The sequence below is a fragment of the Arachis hypogaea genome, chromosome 6 (genome assembly GCF_003086295.3).
Source record: "Arachis hypogaea cultivar Tifrunner chromosome 6, arahy.Tifrunner.gnm2.J5K5, whole genome shotgun sequence".
Lineage (NCBI taxonomy): Eukaryota > Viridiplantae > Streptophyta > Magnoliopsida > Fabales > Fabaceae > Arachis > Arachis hypogaea.
The window spans coordinates 108872956-108892837 of record NC_092041.1 but is presented as its reverse complement, the minus strand read 5'-3'; the positions used below and the strand labels follow the sequence as shown (position 1 = coordinate 108892837).

Sequence of the window (19882 nt, the reverse complement as noted above, 5' to 3'; positions counted from 1 at the left end):
AATAAGAGGAGATATGTGAATAATTTTTAATCTAACACGCCTTCTCATGCAATAATTTTTTTTTGAGATTCCGTGAATTCTTAGATTTTCATGAACTTTCGTATAGATTTTATTTCTCTTTTGTTATTTGTCTTATATTAAAATATTTTTTTAGGGTTAACAATAATTAAATTGTAGTCTTTTTGGTTATAGAAATTCTGATACCATATTATAAAATTATTTTTTACAAAAATTTAAACACATAAAAAACTATATAAATAGTTATATCTATCAAGAATATTAAAATACAATTATATTATTTGTACATAAAAAGCCTATCAAATCAACTATTTACATATATATATATAAATTAAAATAATAAATTAAACAATATATATTTATATATAAATAATAATTATATATATATAATTAATATAATATCATAGTAAAAGGATTAAATTTAATTTAGTCTTTTACTCATAAAATTGGATAAGCGCATGATAACTTAAAGTTCGGTATGAAAAAATTAAAAGATTTGACGGTCTTTTTAATTCATAGAGATATGACTCTCACTTTTTAATTTTGAAATGGAGATGAGAGTGGTGTAGTGTAGCATTGTTAGGGAGAAAGGTATTTTGCGTCGTTCTGATGCCAGGAACAAACAAATCAGACCGTCCGATTTGATTGGTCAACTTTGCGTTAAATATATAGCTAAAAAGGGACCTTCAAAGTCAAAGGCCTTTATGACACGAAATTATTACAACATATAATAATTTTCATCAAATTAAATGCAAAAGGCCTTACCATCTGCTGAAATTGTGCTTTACCATCAATAATGACAGATAATAGTAATAATAAATAAATAAATATATAAATAAATAATAAGTATTAGTAATAATAATAATATATAACAACAATAAATTATTGATAAGGAGGATGTGAAAAAGAAAATTTTTAGAGGTAAAATTAAAATCGTCTCGATTTTTGGACGCACGTATAAAAATATCAATCACTTCTATTAGCGATAAAAATATTTTAAAATACGACAAAAATAATTAAAATTATATGTCATTGGCAAACGATTTTTATATTTGAGAAACCTTTAGCATTTAATCCAAAATTTTGTATGAATATTTGGATCACAATTTAAAAACTATATAAAGAAGGGTAAAAATTTAATCCGTAGATATTTTTTATTTTTTAAAAGTATTCCTGATCATTGACAAATAAAATTATAAAAAAATCTATTTAGTGTAAAATCATAGGATTTTGAGGATAAAAATATTTCATTTTTCTTATCATACTTATAAGAAATTGCATCAAATTCAAATTCTAAAGTACATTTTGAGAACATATATATTTAACTTTGAATATTTTTTACGCATTTTATAATATTTTAAGGATATTTTTGTTGTTATCGTTATTTATAATATTTTTTGAAAATTTTAAGAAATCAGAGACGATCTTAATACTTTATTTAAAAAATAATAAAAGTTAAAACACAAAAACAAAGAACACATTGACAACTACATCTACTATGGTGTTTTTTATGTTTGATATCAATAGTATCAACACAGAAGATGAAGTATTTGGTAAAAATTTAGTTATATTTTTTCACCTTTTATAACATTTAAATTGAATTAAAATTATATATTAAAATCACAAATTTCAAATTAAATCTCAAATCATTATTTATGATATATAATTTTACGAATATTGATATAACAATTTATCAAATCCAAAATAAAATTGAAATGAAATGGAATATTAGAAGAGCGTATATACATGATATCATTGATATGGAACACATAACGAAAAAAATTACAAAAAAAAACAAGAAAATCAGATAATTTATATTATATTATACCTTCATAATAAAAAATGAACAAGAGAATAAGTCCCTGGTATAAAGTATTATTTAAGAGTGTATCCTAAAAAAAATAAATAAATAAAAGTCATCATGATTCTGTATCAATTAAAAATTGCAGATTGAAAACAAAAGTAAAGAAACAGAAAAAAGCAAAGTTAACGCATATGTATAGTACATCGATCTTAAAAACATCCAAACTTTTTTTCTTCTGTCAATACGAGAGAAGAAAAGGAAAGATTGAAGACGAAAAAGAAGGATAAAGCTACCTATGTTGACTCTAGAGATTAGAAAGGATAATAAACTGTAGTACTTGCGGTGAAATAAAAGGAGAAGAAGGAAAATATTGGTAGCTTATGAGAAAAAATCATATAGAATATATGGTATATATAGTTAAACAATCATGATATTTATATACTAAATATCGGTTATTTATATAAAAACTAATATATATCAGAATATAAAATTTACATTGCAAATTATTTAAATATCACGTATATTTATATAAATATATATAGTTAATTTAAGGAGATACATATTATAAAATTATTTTTACAAAAGTTATATATATATATATATATATATAATATATATATATAAGGGTTAATGTTCAAATTCGTTCCTGAAAGATCACGCGATCTTCATTTTTGTCCCCGAATGATTTTTTTAATTAAATTAGTCCCTGAAAGATAAATTGTTAGTCAAATTAGTCCTTCCGTCAATTAGATGATAACATGCCACATTAAGTGCCACGTGGCATGAAGACGTGGCACGCCACGTGACAGGTCAGTGACACGTGCCACTTGACATATAAAATTTTTTTCTATTAGTCAAAATAGTCCTTGAAAATTCAGACGTAAGTCATTTTCATCCCTCAAATTTTAAAAATTAATCAAACTAATCCTTATATAATTTTATTTTTTCTTCATAAAATTATCTCTCTCCTTTAATTTTTCTCAAAATCTCTCTTATTCTTTTCTATTCTAAAACCTTTTTCTTACATTACTACATTTTGTTGATATATATATATATATATATATATACTCAAAATTGAAATGTATGTATTTATTAACATAAACAAAGTTATATGCTCAAAATCAAAATTTATATATGTTAACCTAAACAAAGTTATACCACAATATTCTTTCTACTACATCTTTTTTTTCCATTACGGTATTACTTACATATAAGATGTAATGGTAGTGATACTTAGAGTCAAAATTCAAGGAGATCCACAAATTTTGCTTCAATTCCAAACTTTACAAAATATTAAAAATTTGTTGGTTTATTATTATTATTATTATAACACCCTCACTAATAGAAGTCACGCTTCCGGCTGTGCCACTCTGATAGCAAGAAGTATTACGACTACTTTACATACTAAATATTAAAATAGGAGCCTGTGACTCAACACCGTATTGCTGATTTCTTTGAAAACCGGAAAAAAATACTTTATCTTAGAAAAATACAAACAACCATAGATTCATATACAAGACCCCTTACATAATATCTTATAATATAATATATATAAATCATACAACTCCTATCCCTCTTGCAAAAATTGTAATAACAAAGACGAGAAAAGAAAATAATCTAATTAATACAACATATAAAACTAAACGGAGTTTAACTCTTCTTAATGCTTGTAGGGGGACGAGAACCTAACCACACGGTCTCACCACGGAATTTCAAAGTTGTCATAAGAAGATATTTCAATAAGAAATCTGCTTTCAAATTCAGTGATTATATTATCGAAAATAGCTTCAAAACCAAGAAAAGCCATTTTTCATAATAATCAACTAAATAACCTTCCAAACTAATTTCTTTTCAGCAATCACAAACTACTCAAGCAGTTAAACAATTAGTCATTCAGTCCAGCAAACAACCACATTTATAAGACAATCATAATCACAGATATATATTTCTCCCATTAATATCTATTTATAACAACTCTGTAAGATAAAATGAAGTTTAAGAAAACTCCAACCTCAAAAGTCGAAACCTTTAAGGGTTAACACGTCAATGGTCCATTTTTAGTCTTAACTCGCGGCAGCAACCACGAGAAATAAAGAAGGATGACACCGTAATAAAGAAGGATGACACCGTAACAGCCTCTATTTTAATCATACAGTTTCCAGAACTCGACCCTAACATATTAACATCATGAACTTCTCAAAATTTCATAGCAGAATAATAACGGTAAGAATTCCAAGGCTAGAATAAATTACCAGAGTTATGGAAAAATGCCGCAACGGAGGGGCAGAAGCTCCGGGAGCTACCTCAAGTGACGACAATAGCCCCAGGCTCCGATGACAGCAACTGTAAAAACTCTGTAGTGACAACAATGTTCCAGGAATTCAGAAGAACGGAGATTAAAAATGAAACCCTTACCGACAATGGATCCTAGTAATAGCAGTGCCGTTTCCCGGCAACCAGGCACGGTGGCGCGGCGAGGCTCGACAACCCATCATCAACCGCGGCGACAGGGTGTGCGACGGCGACGGCGGCTATGCGCTGCACGATAGCACCTTCCCTCTCTCCACTGGAAGCGCTCTCTCTCGCTCTCTGCTCCAGTGACGGCGATGTTCGCGGCTTCACTCGGCGGCGACATGCACGGCCTTGACGGCATGACAGCGCCGTCGTCCTTCCTCCTTCTCTTGGCGCCACGCTTAGCGCGACGGTGACGGTGCAAACGACAACAGTGGCCTCCTCCTCTCCTCTGTTCGCCTGGTTCCTTCTCCTCCTCTGGGCAACGTCGACGGCGATGGCAAGACTCACCAGCGCCAGCCTGTCCCCCTTCCTCTCTTCCCTCTTCGCGAACGGCGGCGGCAAGGGCGTCTGGAGGTGGCGGCGTGCTTCTCTGCTCCCTCAACTCCACGCTCTCTCTCTCCCTCGGATCTCCTTCCTAACGGCACCGCGGCGGCGACGGTGGCAGTGATGCCCACCGGCGCCGTCTCTCTCTCTTCTCCATTCTCTTTTTTTTTTTCTTATTTTTTTCTTCTTCCATGAGTTTGCTGTTTTGCTGCGTGGGTTTGGGAAGGTTTGGAAAAAAGGGAACCTTGGTGGCTGAAGGAGGTAAGGCGGCTAGGTTTTTGGAGAAATTAGGGTTAGAGTGATATTTTAGGGATTTAGAGTGTTGGTAAAAATTAGGTATTGGGATAGTTTGGTAATTTTAATAAAATTGGAACATAAAGTATTAATATTTGAAAAATTAATTTAATCCCTAAAATTATTTTAAAATATTATTTGTGGTATAAAAATACTAATTGATTCTCAATAAATTATTCTAATTGAAAATACATGGTAATATAATTTATTTTCTTTATCTTTAACTTAAAGTATTAATGATATAAATACAATTCATCTAGAATCAAATCATATAAAATTCTTATTATTTCATAACTACTAACTTTATAATTTAAATATAGAAAATTATTCAATATTATAAGATTAAGTAAAATTTCTAATTTAATTATCAAAACTTAATTTAATTACTTTTAATACAATAATTTCTAAAAATAAAGTTTTTAATGAATTAAAAAATTGAAATTAACTCGTAATAATATTTTTCGAAAATTTTGGGTCGTACAATTATTATTATTATTATTATTATTATAAACGAATTGTTTCTTAACCGTAATACATACAAATATCATAATAAAGTTTTGTGTGTTTCACATGTTTGAAAAAGATTATATAATTTTTATTTTAATTTCACATATCAATGAGATAAAATAAAATAGGAAATATTATACATATGCATAACACAGACTACTAGGCACTAGTATATTATATAAATAGGTATACTTCGTATTAAAATAAATTTTTTTGTTTTAAATAAAATATTTAAAAATTATATTAGAATATTAAGATTTAAAAAGTGATTCTATAAATCAGTTTTTTAATTATTGAGTTTTACTATATAAATTAAATAATAATAAAATTTATAATTTTAAAAATTTAAAAAATTTAATATTTAAAATAATTACTATATTATTTAGTAAAATTTAAAATATTAAATTTTTAAATATATAATCAACAATAATTTGATAAACTCATTTAAATAAAAAAATTCACATAAAAAATTACAATTTGAAAATGTAAAATTATAAAATGCAAATGACAAAATAATTTTATAAAAATTTAATTATTTTTATTATTTTATGTAAAGAGAATTTTGTTTATTAAGGTTTAAAAAATAATATTAAAATTAGTAGTATAAAAAATTATAAATTAAATATTATAAAAAAATTATATAAGGACTAGTTTGACTAATTTTTAAAATTTAAGAAATGAAAATGACTTATATCTGGACTTTCAAGGACTATTTTGACTAATAGAAAACTTTTTTATATGTCAAGTGCCACGTGTCACTGACCTGTCACGTGGCGTGCCACGGCATCATGCCACGTGGCACTTAACGTGACACATCATCATCCAATTGACGGAAGGACTAATTTGACTAACAGTTTATCTTTTAAGGACTAATTTGATTAAAAAAATCATTCAGAGACAAAAATGAAAATCGCGTGATCTTTTAGGGACGAATTTGAACATTAACTCATATAGATAAATTAAACTAATAAATTAAACAGTACATATATCTATATATAAATAATAATTAATTTTTTGTATATATATAAAATTAATATAATTTGATAGTTAAAGGAGTAAACTTAATTTGGTCTTTTGCGTGTTATCGTAAAATTGGATAAGCGCGTGAGCATTTAAAGTTCAGTATGAAAGAATTAAATGATTTAACGACCTTTTTAATTCATAAAGATATGACTCCCACTTTTTAATTTTTGAAATGGGGATGAGAGTGATGTAGTGTAGCGTTGCTGGGGAAGCTGTTTTGCGTCGTTGTGATATCAGGAACAAATAAATCGCACTCTCCGATTTAATGGGCCAGATTTGCGTTAAATATATAATTGCAAAAGGACCTTTAAAGTGAAAGGCTTTATGACACGAAACCATGACAACATATAATAACTTTCATCAAATTAAATGCAAAAGGCCCCGGTCCTCATCTGAAATTGTGCTTGACCATCAATAGTGGCAGATAAAGATAATAATAATAATAATAATAATAATAATAATAATAATAATAATAATAATAATAATGATGCTATTTGTAGACCGAAATCAGCTACTAAAATCAATTACCTATGTATTTGTGTATAAATACATGTGTAGTTTAATTTATTTTTAATGTGAATTTGTATTTCAGCACGTATTTTATATTGGTGGCTGATTTTAGTGACTGATTTTAATGTATACGTAATATAACTCTAATAATAATAATAGATAAAAAGAATAAATTATTGATAAGGAGGATGTTGAAAAGAAAAATTTTTAGGGGTAAAATTAAAATCGTGCCGATTTTTAGAGGCACATATAAAAATATCCAACACTTTTATTAACGATAAAAATATTTTAAACAATCATGATATTTATATACTAAATATTAGTTATTTATATAAAATAATATATATTAGAATATATAATTTACATTTCAAATGAATTAAATATTTCGTATATTTATATATAAATATATAATTAATTTAATTTGGTAGTTGATTATTTGTAAATACAATATACATGATATCTTTTATAGTTAAAATTGTTATGAAAAAACTTTTTTCAAAAGTTATAGTTTAAGTTAATAAGAGAAGATATGTGAATGGTTTTATATCTAATACGCCTTCTCAAGCAATAATTTTTTTGAGATTTCGTGAATTGTTCTTAGATTTTCATGGACTTTCGTATAGATTTTATTTTTCTTTTGTTATTTGTCTTATATTAAAATATTTTTTAAGGTTAAAAATAGTTAAATTGTAGTCTTTTTTTATTATAGAAGTCTTGATACCATATTATAAAGTTATTTTTTACAAAAATTTAAAGACATAAAAAAATTATATAAATAGTTATATCTATCAAAAATATTAAAATACAATTATATTATTTGTACATAAAAAACTATCAAATCAACTATATATATATATATATATATATATATATATATATATATATATATATATATTAAAATAATAAATTAAACAATATATATTTATATATAAATATTAATTATATATATATATAATTAATATAATATGGTAAAAGGAGTAAATTTAATTTAGTGTTTTGCTCATAAAATTGGATAAGCGCATCATAACTTAAAGTTTGGTATGAAAGAATTAAAGGATTTGACGACCTTTTTAATTCATTAAGATATGACTCTTACTTTTTAATTTTGAAATGGGAATGAGAGTGGTGTAGTGTAGCATTGTTGGGAAGGAACGTATTTTGCGTCGTTGTGATGCCAGGAACAAACAAATTGGTCCGTCCGATTTGATTGGTCAAATTTGCGTTAAATATATAACTGAAAAAGGACCTTCAAAGTCAAAAGCCTTTATGACATGAAACCATGACAACATATAATAATTTTCATCAAATTAAATTCAAAAGGCCCTGCCCTCTACCGAAATTGTGCTTTACTATCAATAATGACAAATAATAGTAATAATAAATAAATAAATATATAAATAAATAATAAGTAGTAGTAATAATAATAATATATAACAACAATAAATTATTGATAAGAAGGATGTAGAAAAGAAATTTTTTTAGAGATAAAATTAAAATCACCTCGAATTTTGTACGCACCTATAAAAATATCAATCACTTCTGTTAGCGATAAAAATATTTTAAAATATGACAAAAATAATTAAAAAATTATCATTGACAAATAATTTTTATATTTGAGAAACCTTTAACAAATGTTCCAAAATTATGTATGAATATTTGGGCCACAATTTAAAAAATATATAAAGAAGGATAAAAATTTGATCGGTAGACATTCTTTATTTTTTAAAAGTATTCTTGGTTATTAACAAATAAAATTATAAAAAAATCTATTTAGCGTAAAATTACAAGATTTTAAAGATAAAAATATTTCATTTTATTTATCATGTTTATAAAAAATCGCATCAAATTCAAATTCTAAAGTACATTTTGAGAATATACGTTTAACTTTGAATATTTACGTCACATTTTGTAATATTTTAAGAATATTTTTTTGTTATCGTTATTTATAATATTTTTGTGAAAATTTTAAGAAATTAGAGACGATCTTAATACTTTATTTGAAAAATAATAAAAGTTAAAACACAAAAACAAAGAAGACATTGACAACTACATCTATTATGGTGTTTTTTAAGTCTGATATCAATAGTATCGGCACAGAAGATGATGTATTTGGTAAAAATCTAGTTAGATTTTTTCACTTTTTATAACATTTAAATTGAATTAAAATTATATATTAAAATTACAAATTTCAAATTAAATCTAAAACCATTATTTATGATATATAATTTTACGAATATTTATATAACAATTTATCAAATCCAAAATAAAATTGAAATGAAATGGAATATTAGAAGGATGTATATGCATGATATCATTAATATAGAACATATAACAAAAAAAATTATAAAAAAGAAAAAAAATCAGATAATTTATATTATATTATACCTTCATGGTCGAAAATGAACAAGAGAATAAGTCACTGAAATCAAGTATTATTTAAGAGTGTATCTTGAAAAAATAATAAATAAATAAAGGTCATTGTGATTCTGTATCAATTAAAAATAGCAGATTGAAAACAAAAATAAAGAAACAGAAAAAAGCAAAGTTAACGCATATATAGTATATCGATCTTAAAAACATCCAAACTTTTTTTTGTCAATGCGAGAGAAGAAAAAAAAGATTGAAGACGAGAAGGAAGGATAAAGCTGCCTATGTTGACCATAGTGATCAGAGAGGATAATAAGCTGTAGTACTTGTGGTGACATAAACGGATAAGAAGGAAAACATTGGTAACTTATGATGTAACACCCTACCATACTTAATCTTATGCTTAAGTCATAAGACTGAGATAGTAAGGTATTACGACCTCTAAGAATAATAATAATAATAATAATAATAATAATAATAATAATAATAATAATAATAATAATAATAATAATAATAGAGAAAATGATACTTAACTAGGAGCCCTTAAATAGGGGTAAAACGAAATCGCAAAATAAAAAGCGCAACGCTCAGGAAAGGATTACTTGTGTGCTAAAAAATCTAATAGGAACATGATAAAGATAAGCAAAAGAATAAAAGAAAGCCAAGGAAACAGCATAACTAGCCCCTGACTCAGCCTGCGAAACTAAGGATATATATATATATATATATATATATATATCCCCAAAATACCAAAATAAACTCCTATCTCTCCCTGAACCTCTAAGAGGAGCAGCATACATCAGTTACTTGGAGAATAAGATAAATACATATATACATATATACAAATAGAAAACCAAAATACACCCAAGGACTACTTCGCTTCCCAGGATCCAGATGCCTAGCGAGGAGCCTCACGACCTGCATTTGAAAACAACAATACAATATGGAATGAGAACCAGAGGTTCTCAGCATGGTAAAAGTGCCACGCGTATAATAAATAAGGTCCTGAGAATGCCATAGGCAATCCTATAACTTCATTATTCAATTATCCAACTTAATTACTAAACAAAAACCATAAACAGGGATAGGTATTCTAAATCTACCTAACTTACTCAATTTCAATCCACACCTATCACCAAACCATTTCTCCATTTCCTCCATCCCTCCGTCATTCATAATGCAACAGGAACAAACAACCAAACAAGTTCAAGCACAAGTAATGAACAGATAATACAAGTAGCAGGTGATATATATCAATTAGGCATTCCCAATTAAGGCATAACAAACAAAGCACACATATGCATATGATGTAAGTCTATCTTACTGGCCGTGAGCTCAAGTGTCGGTTATTTTGTCAGAACCCGACACATCTGGTAGCTAACCCATACATTGGTCTCTAGGTTGCGCATCTCCAGGAGGATCATAAACGAAGGAGAGTGCCTTTCCACATCGAAGGAGTGTGCCTTTCCACCTTCTCCTGGAGGATATACGAAGGAGAGTGCCTTTCTACATCGAAGGAGTGTACCTTTCCACCTTGCAACTAGAGAATAATGTGGGAAAAATAATACGAAAGAGAGTGCCTTTCCACCTTCCCCACATCTGCATCACGACAAGAGAGAGAACTTCCGTCCTCAACTTGCCAAATCGACCATTTCAGCCACACAGTCATTTCCAAATCTCATCATTTATCATCATCATTTTCTTACATTCGTTCTTTATAGCAATAACAACATATATTCATTTAGCTTTCACATCATTCTCTTATAATTCATCACATTTACCCTTTACGGGTCTCGACCAAACCATTCATCAAACTCTTCTCAACATCTTTAATATCAAATAATCTTAAAATCAACCCAACTCTAACATTAAATCGATCACATCACACGAAGATTAAATTTTAACTTCTCGAACCCATGAATATCACTGAGACATCTTCGACACTCTATTTCTTTTCTATTTTTAATATAACAAATGAACTCGAAATTGTGCAAACTTTATGTTCAGGCGTTCATTTTGAAATAAGCTTTCTAACAAACCAAAGATCATAATTTTCTAATTAATGTAGTTAAATTTTACTCATCCAGGTTTCTTTCTCAATTGGTTCTGAGTTAATACCATTTTTAATGAAGAAGTTACATTACCTGAAAGTTAAGTAAAAATGAGTCAAAATCTGTTTCGGAAACCAACAAGCTTAGTACCTTTCAATTTGAATAACTTTTATTACAAAACTCCAATTAAGCTAAATTTTGGTTTGGGAACTCCTAGCTCATCCAGGAACAAGTGTGTCTTGGTTGCAACCCAATTTCTATTCAATTCTAAGAGTTACAAGCATTGGAAGTTGGTGCATAACTTGCTGAAATCTGTTTCTTTTCAGCTTTGACCACCAATATTCAAAAATTCACAACTCCCAATCCTCAACTCTTAAAATTCTGAAGTTTTAGAGAAATAAATCAAGTTAATCAAATTTTAAAACAAAATTGGTTTTGCTCCAAAACTCAAATTGTAGAAGTCGTAGCAAGACAAACAAGTTGCTGCCCTGTTTGACCTTTTCTGCTGCTGGACAGATTTAACAACCTAATTTTAAAAATTTCCATAAATTGTATATTTAACAAAAAAGTCTCAAAATTTTTAGTTTAGTTCCTTATATTTCCAAGTTTAGCCCAAACTTGGTCTCATACAATTTTGATAATTACATAATTAGTTACAGCATATACAATACCACCACAACACAACTCTACATTCTTATTAACAAACACCAATCCTAATCCATCATAAATAAATATAAGATCACACCATTAATAACTTTCACACCTCATAATTACAATATATATCCACCAACAAATCGATTCCAACAACATTACAAGGCTAATCATTAAATACAACAAACAATTCAACTTATCCTATGGTTCTTTTAACCTAAGTTTTCACAACACCGTAAATATTAAACGTGCGAAATTTAAACTATACCTTGGCCGATCACTTAATTCACCCAAAGCAGCCTCTCAACACAAAATTACAGCCCCTTCAAGCTCAAGTAAAACAGACACAAACTAAGCTTTGATCACCAACAAGCCTCTAAATATTCCCAATTAAATTCCAATGCATATGTACCCACTTAATCTACACCTAATACATATACATATTCCAATTTCAATTTTCCCATAATAAATACAAGATTAAGCTAGGGTTAGGGTATCCTTACGATACCCATATACTCAATAGCTTGAACCCATAAGTTCCGAAAGCTAACTTGAACCTAGAACACAAGAATTGAACAATTTTTAACTTAATTGTTCATGAATTTTTGAAATTAGGGAAAGCTGGATGAGAAGGAAATAATGAGTTACCTAACAAATTGTTTCATGGGTTTCGTAGAGCTCGTCACGGTGAACGTGTAGTCGCAAACGGATTGTCAATCGGAGCTCCGAATCAAAAGTTATTGAAAGGTGAAGTTTGAGTGAGGGTGAGGGAGCTCTCTTCCTCCCCCAACTTGTTTGGCGTGTTTGATGCAGAATGGGGAAGAAGAGCTTCTGTCCCCTTTTTAAGTATGGGTCCGATTGGACCCACGGGTCCAATTTGGATCCCAGTTCGTTCTTTCTGGTCCAATTTTTGGCCAAATTTTCAAAATTGGTATCAAAATTATCGTTTCGACGAGCTCTATCATATTTTGATAATAGTTTTGCATTTTTAAATTTCCTAATTAAAATGTAATTTATTAACTAATTATTTACCACTTTTAGCGGGGTTTACATCCTACCCACCTAATTAGGAATTTTGCTCTCAAAATTCAAATTGCGTTACCTGAAAAGAGGTGTGGGTAGTCCTTCCACATCTCTGACTCAAGCTCCCAGGTATGTTCTTCAATACCAGCCCGGCTCCAAGCTACTTTACCAAGGGAACCTCCTTTCTGCGTAGATGCTTGCTGCTGGTATCATCAATCCTAACCGGAGTTATTGGAAGCGTTAGATCTTCTCTCACTTGGACTGATTTCGGTTCTAGGACATGACTAGGATCAGAAGTGTATTTACGAAGCTGCGATACGTGAAACACGTCATGCAGGTTCGAGCGATGTGGTGGTAGAGCGATCTTATACGCCATTGGTCCGATGTAACGGGGATTTAACTTTTCAATTTTTAATTGGTCATCCGATTCTAGTTCATTGAAGTGATCTGCAGGAATATGTATCATCTTCCTTCCAACTTGAGAAATCTTTTTCTTAGATCCGCTTAACTCTTTGTCAGCTTTCAAAGTAAGAATTCTAACTTAGATTTGCGTAACTTTTTCTTTGTTGTCTCGGCTATCAAATTCAGGAACTAATGTATTCGATGCTCTTGTAATACAGGGGCATTTAGTGCTCTGTGAAGCTCCATCCTCTATCCTAGTCCTCGACGATCTATGTCGAAATTGGTAATTACTCTTCCTTACTCCTGGTGTAGGACCTCCAATGGTTGCAGCATTCCGATTTATGCTTTATTCTTTATTTCTGGCTACCCAAAAATATCTTCTTTGATTCATGGTACATCTTAGCAATTTCAGGATAAGTTTGAAAATCCTGTCTCGTAAGTTCTGGAAAATAGTTTTTCATCTCAACTTCCAATCTCGACGCATAACTCTCTCTTGGTATCTTCCTGATTCAACATGCCTCAATACTCTTAGTATATCCTTATCACCATTATTGCGCTCCTTAAGTCCTTGACTCCATGATCTCTATTCCGGGATTGGACATATAAATCTCTTCTTAATTCCCTTTTGTTTACCAAACTTTGACATCTTTGACGGCTCCTTATTATCTCGTTACGCGTTCCGTACCTCATCGATTCCACGTTGTAACCTAGCAATGGATTTAGACCAACACTTCCAACACTCTCATTCTTCCAACTTATAACTTTAACTCATTTAACATTTTTTCTTTTGGAATTAACGTCCAAGAATCTTTTAGAAACTTCTTGCTTAGGGCGTCTATCACAACCTCACGACGTTGCATCTACATACATCTTAAGTTTTTCAATAATACATCGTAGTCATTCTCTAAACGGTTCGTTAGGCTCAAGTGATACGAGCATTGGCATGAAGGTCAATCTTCTTTCTATGGCTCAAAGGCTTTCATCGGATCCTGGTAATTCATTCCCACGGTGTACCTCATTGCATCTATTTAGTCACGAGCGATATGATTGGTGAGGATTAAGGCTCTAAATTCCCTAGTAATGTCACAGGTTCGTTTTGCGTTCAAAGGTCTTGCTCTAAGAAATCAACGTCTCTCTGGTTACGGCTGGGATTCATACGCAATACTAATATAGGCTTGAGTTGATTTTCAAAGAAATATTAAGCTTGAAAGACGAATGAATAGTGTGAACAATATTCGTGAGAAAATAGAAAGAGTTTTATATACGGTCAATCAGAGTTGTATCAAAATAATAGAATGCACAAGAAGAAGAATTTAGGTACATCTCAAGAAAGAAAACCGGACCAAAAACATTTGATAGTATGGATTAGTGTGATGTCTCACTTCCTCTATGCAAATAAAATTTCAGGTATCAATTTTAGTTTACCTTTTCCTTCTTGTGACCCACCATCATCTTGGGCCCTCTTACGTGAATAGACTATTGTTCCATTCTCCTTATTCACTTATCTCTAAGAGTCTTGATTATTCATCCAATGCCAACTAAAAACTTCACTAAATTCTGCAGGCTTTGATGACAATACCCTATTCGGAACGATTTAGTTTGGTTTTAAGTTTTAACCTAAGTCTTTCTTCTCTATCTTATACTATGAGTAATCATGGTATCCTAGAATAATTCATTGCTTCTCAAATCCAATCATTGCATTTACCTTAACCTGGTGATTGTGATCTATCTGCATCATGAGTTTCCACCACGTGGATTAGGACAGTCCTTAACTAGATGCATGGGTAATCCGCACCGGTAACACAAACTTTGCTTGTTTTTATGCTGTCCATTGGGTCGGTAGTTCTCAGTCCTCCTGAATTCTTGACTCCTTAGTGCCAAATTCTGATGGTGATCTCTTCAGTGGGACTCTCGGTTATCATTCTTTGCCACAGCTGCGTTCCTCACACATTCTTCAGTTATCCGACTCTTGTTCACAAGTTCAGAAAACACCCGGATCTCCATAGGTGCTACAAAGCTCTGAATGTCGCTCCGAATGCCTCCTTCAAACTTAATGTATTCCACTCAGCAAAGTCCTCAGGAGCTCCCTGACAAATCCGTGAGAAACGGCACAGTTCCTCAAACCTGCTAGTGTACTCAGTGATGGTCATCTGACCTTGTTTCATCTGAAGCAGTTCAAGTTCCTTAGCATTTCTGGCTGAACTGGGAAAGTATTTCTTATAGAATTCTTCTCGGAATAACTCCCAAGAGATCACAACCCCATCAGGCTGCAGAATGCGCCTCACGCCCTGCCACCAATGCTGAGCTTCACCTTGCAGCAGGTAGGTCCCAAACCCAACCCACTGTTCTTCAGGAACCTGCTGAGCCTGTAATGCTCCCTTAATGGCTTGTACCCAGTTATCCGCATCAGTAGGGTTCAAGGTTCCTCTAAAGGTCGGAGGATGAACCTTTAGGAAGGAAGAAAGCGTCATAGGACCATTGTCGCCGTTGTTGTCATTGTTACCATTATTTATCTGATTTTCCAGGGCTTCGGCGGTTGCTTGCATCGCCGCGGCCATATTCCCTGCTAGAGCAGCCATGAAGTCTACAGGATTAGGAATATTCCCTGTCGCTTCAGGCATAGCATTGCCTAGTCTACCTCTACCTCGCCTGCGTCCGCGTCCGTGTCTGCGAGTCAACATCTGGTTCCTATACACACCAACCAAGTGATATCAAGTTGATCAGTCTCAGTATCGCAAGTCTAGTGCTTTAAATTCCAAATGCATACTCATGGATGTTTGTGCCACATATATCAATTAGATTTCCTAATAGCACAAAGACACATACACAAAGAATGCACAGAAGCATAATCAGTTTGTCCTCAGGCTCTATAGAAATGAATTGCTCTGATACCATAATGTAACACCCTACCATACTTAATCTTATGCTTAAGTCATAAGACTGAGATAGTAAGATATAACGACCTCTAAGAATATATATATATATATATATATATATATATATATATATATATATATATATATATATATATATATATATATATATATAATAGAGAAAAGGATACTTAACTAGGAGCGTTGAAACAGGGGTAAAACAAAATCGCAAAATAAAAAGCGCAACGCTCAAGAAAGGATTACTTGCGTGCTAAGAAACCTAATAGGAACATGATAAAAATAAGCAAAAAAATAAAGGAAAGTCAAGGAAATAGCATAACTAGCCCCTTATATATATATATATATATATATCCCCAAAATTCACCAAAATACCAAAATAAACTCCTATCTCTCCCTGAACCTCTAAGAGGAGCAGCATACGTCAGTTACTTGGAGAATAAGCTAAATACATATATACATATATACAAATAGAAAACCAAAATACACCCAAGGACTACTTCACTTCCCAGGATACAGACGCCTAGCGAGGAGCCTCGCGACCTGCATCTGAAAAACAACAATACAATATGGAATGAGAACCGGAGATTCTCAGCATGGTAGAAGTGCCACGCATATAATAAATAAGGTCCTGAGAATGCCATAGGCAATCCTAGAACTTCATTATTTAATTATCCAACTTAATTACTAAACAAAAACCATAAACAGGGTTAGGTATTCTAAATCTACCTAACTTACTCAATTTCAATCCACACCTATCACAAAACCATTTCTCCATTTCCTCCATCCCTCCATCATCCATAATGCAACAGAAACAAACAACCAAACAAGTTCAAGCACAAGTAATGAACAGATAATACAAGTAGCAGGTGATAGATATCAATTAGGCATTCCCAATTAAGGCATAGCAAACAAAGCACACATATGCATATCATGAATGTCTATCCTACTGGTCGTGAGCTCACGTGTCGGTTATTTTTCCAGAACCTAACACATCTGGTAGCTCAGACATTGGTCTCTAGGTTGCGCATCTCCAGGAGGATCATAAACGAAGGAGAGTGCCTTTCCACCTTCTCCTGGAGGATATACAAAGGAGAGTGCCTTTCCACATCGAAGGAATGTGCCTTTCCACCTTGCAACTAGAGAAGAATGTGGGGGAAACAATATGAAAGAGAGTGCCTTTCCACCTTCCCCACATCGACCATTTCGGCCACACACAGTCATTCCCATATCTCATCATTTATCATCATCATTTTCTTACATTCGTTCTTTATAGCCATAACAACATGTATTCATTTAGTTTTCACATCATTCTCTTATAATTCATCACGTTTACCCTTTTCGGGTCCCGACCAAACCATTCATCAAACTCTTCTCAACCTCTTTAATATCGAATAATCTTAAAATCAACCCAACTCTAACATTAAATCAATCACATCACATGAAGATTAAACTTTAACTTCTCGAACTCATGACTATCACTAAGACATCCTCGACACTCTATTTCTTTTCTATTTTTAATATAACAAATAAACTTGGAATAAGCTTTCTAACAAACAAAAGATCATAATTTTCTAATTTCTCTAGCCTCAGGAATAAAGAAAAAACTATGACTGCTCTGCAGTGCATAAAACCAAAAAAATAGCAGCAGTATGTGATATTCAAAATTCAATATAAAATCCAAGTTAAATCCAATGACTTTAAAAATTAATGTAGTTAAACTTTACTCATCCAGGTTTCTTTCTCAATTGGTTCTGAGTTAATACCATTTTTAATGAAGAAGTTATATTACCTGGAAGTTAAGTAAAAATGAGTCAAAATCTGTTTTAGAAACCAAGAAGCTTAGTACCTTTCAATTTGAATAACTTTTATTACAAAACTCCAATTAAGCTAAATTTTGGTTTAGGAACTCCTAGCTCATCCAGGAACAAGTGTATCTTGGTTTCAACCCAATTGCTATTCAATTCTAAGAGTTACAAGCATTGGAAGTTGGTGCATAACTTGCTGAAATCTGTTTCTTTTTAGCTTTGACCACCAATATTCAAAAATTCACAACTCCCAATCCTCAACTCTTAAAATTCTGAAGTTTTAGAGACATAAATCAAGAAAATCAAATTTTATAACAAAATTAGTTTTACTCCAAAACTCAACTCGTAGAAGTCGCAGCAAGACAAACAATTTGCTGCCCTGTTTGACCTTTTCTACTGTTGGACAGATTTAACAACCTAACTTTAAAAATTTGCCATAAATTGTATATTTAATAAAAAAGTCCCAAATTTTTCAGTTTAGTCCCTTATATTCCCAAGTTTAGCCCAAACTTGGTCTCATACAATTCCGATCATTACATAATTAGTTACAACATATGCATTACCATCACAATACAACTCTACATTCTTATTAACAAACACCAATCCTAATCCATCATAAATAAATATAAGAGCACACCATTAATAACTTCCACACCTCATAATTTCAATATATATCTACTAACAAATCTATTCCAACAACATTACAAGGCTAATCATTAAATACAACAAACAATTCAACTTATCCTATGGTTCTTCTAACCTAAGTTTTCACAACACCATAAATATTAAACGTGCGAAACTTAAACCATACCTTGGCCGATCACTTAATTCACCAAGGTAGCCTCTCAACACAAAATTACAGCCCCTCCAAGCTCAAGTAAAATAGCCACAAACTAAGCTTTGATCACCAACAAGCCTCCAAATATTCTCAATTAAATTCCAATGCATATATACCCACTTAATCTACACCTAATACATATACATATTCCAATTTCAGTTTTCTCATAATAAATACAAGATTAAGCTAGGGTTAGAGTATCCTTACGATACCCATTTGTTTAATAGCTTGAACCCATAAGTTCCAGAAGCTAACATGAACCTATAACACAAGAATTGAATAATTTTTAACTTAATTGTTCATGAATTTTTGAAATTAGGGAAAGCTGACTGAGAAGGAAATAATGATTTACCTACCAAATTGTTCTATCGATTTCGTAGAGCTCGTCGCGATGAATGTGTAGTCGCAAACGGATCGTCAATCGGAGCTCCGGATCAAAACTTATTGAGAGGTGAAGTTTGAGTGAGGGTTAGGGAGCTCTCTTCCTCCCCCAACCTGTTTGGCGTGTTTGATTCAGAATGGGGAAGAAGAGCTTCTGTCTCCTTTCTAAGTATGGGTCCGGTTGAACCCACGGGTCCAATTTGGATTTCGGTTCAACCGGTTCATTCTTTTCGGTCCAAATTTGGGCTAAATTTTTGAAATTGGTATCAAAATTCTCGTTTCGACGAGCTCTATCCTATTTTGATATTAGTTTTGCATTTTTAACTTTTCTAATTAAAATACAATTTATTAACTAATTATTTACTGCGTTTAACGGGGTTTACATATAAGAGAAAATCATATAGGATATATGGTATATATAGTTAAATAATCATGATATTTATATACTAAATATCAGTGTTACATATAAAAAATAA

The 19882-nt window shown here is 31.2% G+C and overlaps 1 protein-coding gene and 1 long non-coding RNA gene across 3 annotated transcripts; both read right to left on the bottom strand.

Moving 5' to 3' along the window:
- Positions 1–3271: 3271 nt before the first annotated feature.
- Positions 3272–5014, bottom strand: LOC112755573 (uncharacterized). The gene is made up of 2 exons (XR_003179040.3): positions 4238–5014; positions 3272–4165 (listed from the first exon to the last, which is right to left on the bottom strand). It is a non-coding gene; the product is annotated as an uncharacterized lncRNA (long non-coding RNA).
- A 9814-nt stretch (positions 5015–14828) lies between these two features.
- On the bottom strand, positions 14829–19545 carry LOC112754151 (uncharacterized). 2 transcript variants are annotated; one of them, XM_072197594.1, is made up of 4 exons: positions 19382–19545; positions 19238–19286; positions 18999–19156; positions 14829–16176 (listed from the first exon to the last, which is right to left on the bottom strand). In XM_072197594.1, exon 4 carries the CDS (start codon positions 16167–16169, stop codon positions 15498–15500), a length of 672 nt encoding a protein of 223 aa, XP_072053695.1. In that variant the 5' UTR covers positions 16170–16176; positions 18999–19156; positions 19238–19286; positions 19382–19545; the 3' UTR covers positions 14829–15497. The 2 variants fall into 2 exon arrangements, 1 of the variants encoding a protein (XP_072053695.1); XR_003178404.3 differs by lacking the exon at positions 14829–16176 and adding an exon at positions 16675–16928 and having other exon boundaries at positions 19233–19286.
- Positions 19546–19882: the final 337 nt, after the last annotated feature.